We start from the raw sequence: 4,450 nt of genomic DNA on the forward strand, positions 1-4,450 counted from the left end.
ATAAGTCTTTATCCTTATTTATTAAAAATATAAAAATATTTAAAATTTTTAGATAAATTCCTCTATATAGAAAAGGAATTTGATACAAAAACTGATTTGTTTACGAAATAAAAATTTGTTAAAAACAAAAAACATAAAAAATAATATATTTCGATAAACATTCTTCAGAAATAAATTGAAATTTCTTTTAAAAAAATGCCACTTAGATCTTTATAAAAAAAAGAGTACAAGACGCAATGAATGGATCTGCGTCTGGGATTCCATTTACAAAACCTAAACAGTAGCACACGACCCAAGCTGAAGAACACGACTGTCCCAATCACCATTCACCTTTGCCAGCGTTACTTTCGCTCCTGCTACGCTTTGGTAACACTCTTCTGTTCTTCTCCGTATTCACCTGTATTCGCTTTTCTTTGATTCAAGCTCTGATTTATCAACTCATGATTATGAATTGATTCCGTAATTGGATTAAATGCCTTCACCACATTTCATTTCTTTATTATTATTATTATTATTATCATAAGTATTCGGATTCACAGTCATCGATTTTGTTGAAATCATTATCAATTTGTGTGTCCCGAAATATCACAATTAGTAGTTTGAATCAACTTTTGGTTAAACTGTGAATACCGATTTTTCTCTTTCTTTCTTGGCTGCTTATGATTATTTTCAATACTTGATTAAGTGCATGATATTTTTGTTATAGAATTGACTGAACCGTTGGATTTGATTGGTTACTTGTAATTGCAGAGGGAAACAAGAGAAATTGGGGGTGATGGCATCTTTCTGGGATAGCTACAAGGAATTTTGGTCGGAGAGGTTCTCCTTCCTTAGCAACTATTCCAACGCTATCCAACGCGATAGGCCACTCCATCCTTGGACTGATTCTGATGTTGATCAGTTCATTGCTTTGGATCCTGTTCATGGACCTGCTGTAATGATTCTATCACTTTATTTATCCGTATATATGTAATTTGATTTTGTTTTGGTTTTGATGTTTTCTGCTTTGATTGATGGGGCAATGTGATGTTGTGCATATCTTTAGAGGACCCAAGTCGATATACTTTTCAATTGGAAGGAAAAAACTCCCTGTTTTCTTGGTTAATTTTGAACTCAAAGAACATTAAGTTGTGTTTGCAAGTGTATCATGACAGGAAATATGGTGACAAGATAGAAAAGTTAGATCCCTATTCCTTGTCCTTAGATTTTGGATGGTTAGAAAATCACGCAAATTGTCCGTGAACAGAGAAATGTTGCTTGTTTCTGTCTTTATTTCGTTGTCCAAATAAGTTTGTGTCTCCTATTGTTTAACCTGAAACAGTTACCAAACAAGCTTATTAATTTTTCAGTTCATATTACTGTAATTAATGTATTGTAAATTATTGGAAATTCAGATATGTCATGTTTCCTTCTGTGTCAATTATTAGATGCTATGGTGAGTTGGTGAGTATCTTGTGGAAAACTGGTTCTTTCTTTTCCTTCAGGCAACTCTTAGTATTCAATAAGAATCCATTTCTATGTTTGTTGAATTAAAATTAGAATACTCACGTTGTCTCTTCTTTGTATTAGTATGTTGTATGACACTTCTTTCACGTTTGCGTCACACCATCTTTTGGGAAGCTCTATTTATAGTTTATTTGATATTCAGTTGTACTTGAATTATTTTTTCCAAATGTTTTCTCTCTTGCACATATGTTTATGTTGGCCTCCTTTTCCATCATTAATCATTAACTCTAAACAGCATTGTTGTCATCACATAGTATAGAAGAGACCTTAATCTAAGGGTGATCATTTTTTCTATGATCCAAGTGGACCAAAGAACTGAACCTGTTTCCAATGCCAAAGATGATTGTTGATCCTGTTGAAATGTCCTTTTGCTCATCCAAGAAGAGGAAAAAGAACATTGTGTAATGCTAAAATATACATGTTGTAGCTCATGTCAAAGCTTAGTTTCTTAGTAGATAGCCAATAACATGAAATCATAGTTGCTGATCCCCCACCCCTTTTTTCACAATAATTCTTTATGGTTGTCGAATTCTACGATATAGTTTACTAAATTGTCTTTCTGTGTTCGATAATTCATGAGCTGAAATATATAGTCGGTCTTATGCTTTTACCTCCGTTAGCTGTCATCTGAAGCACCAGAGTGTTTTTCTTTTTTCCATCTCAGTTGAAAAGTGCTAGAGATGCAGTACAATTTGGCATCACTGGAAGTGCTTTGGGAGCAGCATTCACTGCAGGCTACGCATGGAAATATTCCAGAAGTTTGCATGGTAATCCCCTACTTTTCATAGCATTGAAACATTTTTTCTATAACATACTATGCTTTTGATTGATCTTAATTTGATCATCTTATTGTAAGCATAGCTGTCATCATCCTCGCTTGTTTAGATACTTGTCTTGGTTGAGTCTAAATTAGTTTTATAATATTTTACTTTTATTTTCCTGATTGTGTTGCACAGGTGCTGCACTTTCTTTTCTAGCTGGAGGTGTATTTGGATGGACGTTTGGGCATGAAATTGCAAATCATGCACTTCAACTCTACAGGTTAGATACACTGGCTGCAGAGGCTAAGTTTTTGGAGTGGTGGAAAAATAAGAGCGAATGAGGCTATTAGATCTATTAGCTGCTGGTGTGTCAGAGTGCAACTTTTGTTCTCCTTTCAGGAAGTTTAATCTCAGTGTTTGCTGTGCAAATTTATGTTAATTGAATAAATACTTCTTTGTGACTTTAAGTGCCAATTCCACCCTATTCTATTTTACTTAGTTATTTGCATTATCATCAGATCCTTGTCTGGTCTTTTTAATAGTTTGTCTAGAAACCAATAGACCATAGCAGTTGGCATATTAAATTTTGGCGAGCACTCTGGTGTAGATTGATACAAATTTCTACACATGTAGAAATGTGTTGGCGAAGGGCAGAATACGACAGGTGGCAGGGACGGTTGAAATCAGTTAGGATGACATGGTTGGTTTGTTGGGTGAGGACGTTTTCAGGCTTGAGGTTGTGGTAGGTGATGCTGATGGAATGAAGATGCTCGAGAGCGCAAAGGATCTTGGTAACGTAGAAGCGGATGACGACTAGGGAGAAGAGATGGTCGATTTGGCAGTGGCAGAGGACGTTGAGGTTGCCATCATGGCAGTAAGAGATGATCTGGCCAAGCAAGTGGTCTGCTTCGAAGGTGCCGAGGAGCAAGGGGTGGGTTGGCGGGGATGGTGTCAGATAGGGATATTTGTGGTGCGGTTTGGATTGGTTGAGTTAAAGGATCTTGAATTGGATGATTTTTTGTTAAGGAATTCGATTTAATTTCAAGCGACTTGAATTCTATTGCAGTTTTGTAAATTAACAAAATTACATATGCATAACAAGGTATAACAAATTAAATATATTATAAATAAAATTGCTCACTACTCTGATCGCTTCCTTCAACTTCTTCTTTGAACTGATATTCAGTAATCACTTCAGTTTCTATATGAGCGGTAACAACGACATTGTTCGTTGTACTGATAGCTTGAATGCCAGGTCGAAGGTGTCTTCCAATTTGGACTCCAGGAAAGAAGGAATGAAGCACTCAATGTATATTTCAAATGAGAATTTGCATATGAAGTCGATAGAGAACCTTCTCATAATGTCCTAATGTTCAACAATCTATATTGCTTGTCGGAGAATGGAGAAAGGCGTGTCCTTGGGGTAGTTGTGGAACTTAGTCTTGAGGATGTCGTGGATGTTGTCGGGGTTAGAGGTGATGTTATCAAAGACGGATGAGTGGATGCTTCTGGTTGGGTAAAGTGAAGAGGAGGTAGATCAGTAGATGTACCAGTCATAAAGATTTAGGAAGTGTGTGATCCATTTTGTCTTTTGGTAGAGTTGTCAGGGATCATTTTGTCTCCTGTTAGAGTTGTCAGCGACTATTTTGTCTTCCTTTAGAGTTGACGGAGACAAAGACCTAAGTGACTGACGGAATTAATTGTTAGGGACCAATCGAGTAATTAATTTTAGTTGAGAACTAAAATGTCTGATTTAAAATTTTTTTGAAGACCAAAATGAGTATATACTCTTATAAAAATTATTATCATATTATATATATTTTGCCTCACTCAAAAATTTTTTTAAACTTTTTAGATTTGTCACGTCTTAAATTTTAGTTATAAATATTTAATGTTCTTGGGCATTTTTCTAAACCCTATTAAAACTCTTTTTGGTCGTCGGACCCTATTAAAACTATCTCAGGTAATTTAGTAGGGTTCACATTTTTAAACTCTAAATCGTGATGAGGACTTGGATTTTCATAAGATTTGACGTGTTCTATGTTAAATTGTTGGGAGCATTTCGGTTTTGGTTGGTGTGTAGGCTAAATCATATTGAATGCTTGGACACATGCAGGTTTTAGTATGCCTATTTTCTCTGACTAAATTATGGGAGTTTTTTTATTTCGATAATGCTAAGTTGA

The 4,450-nt window shown here is 35.3% G+C and overlaps 1 protein-coding gene across 2 annotated transcripts; it reads left to right on the forward strand.

The window, feature by feature from the left end:
* Positions 209 to 2,784, forward strand: LOC107639265 (succinate dehydrogenase subunit 6, mitochondrial). Of its 2 annotated transcripts, none has more exons than XM_016342745.2 (4): positions 209 to 366; positions 751 to 934; positions 2,171 to 2,273; positions 2,463 to 2,784. In XM_016342745.2, the coding sequence occupies exons 2-4, from the start codon at positions 776 to 778 to the stop codon at positions 2,606 to 2,608; spliced, it is 408 nt and encodes a 135-aa protein (XP_016198231.1). In that variant the 5' UTR covers positions 209 to 366; positions 751 to 775; the 3' UTR covers positions 2,609 to 2,784. The 2 variants fall into 2 exon arrangements, with proteins under 2 accessions (XP_016198231.1, XP_020976777.1); XM_021121118.1 differs by lacking the exon at positions 209 to 366 and adding an exon at positions 372 to 459.

The sequence above is a fragment of the Arachis ipaensis genome, chromosome B04, assembly GCF_000816755.2.
Source record: "Arachis ipaensis cultivar K30076 chromosome B04, Araip1.1, whole genome shotgun sequence".
In the NCBI taxonomy this organism is placed as follows: domain Eukaryota; kingdom Viridiplantae; phylum Streptophyta; class Magnoliopsida; order Fabales; family Fabaceae; genus Arachis; species Arachis ipaensis.

What these genes read in the sequence shown, in the direction of transcription:
- LOC107639265 (XM_016342745.2), top strand. Translation starts at nt 776, where the DNA reads ATGGCATCTTTCTGGGATAGCTACAAGGAATTTTGGTCGGAGAGGTTC. An exon ending in ATCCTGTTCATGGACCTGCT is followed by an intron (nt 935 to 2,170) that starts GTAATGATTCTA and finishes TTTCCATCTCAG; the next exon opens with TTGAAAAGTGCTAGAGATGC. An exon ending in ATATTCCAGAAGTTTGCATG is followed by an intron (nt 2,274 to 2,462) that starts GTAATCCCCTAC and finishes TGTGTTGCACAG; the next exon opens with GTGCTGCACTTTCTTTTCTA.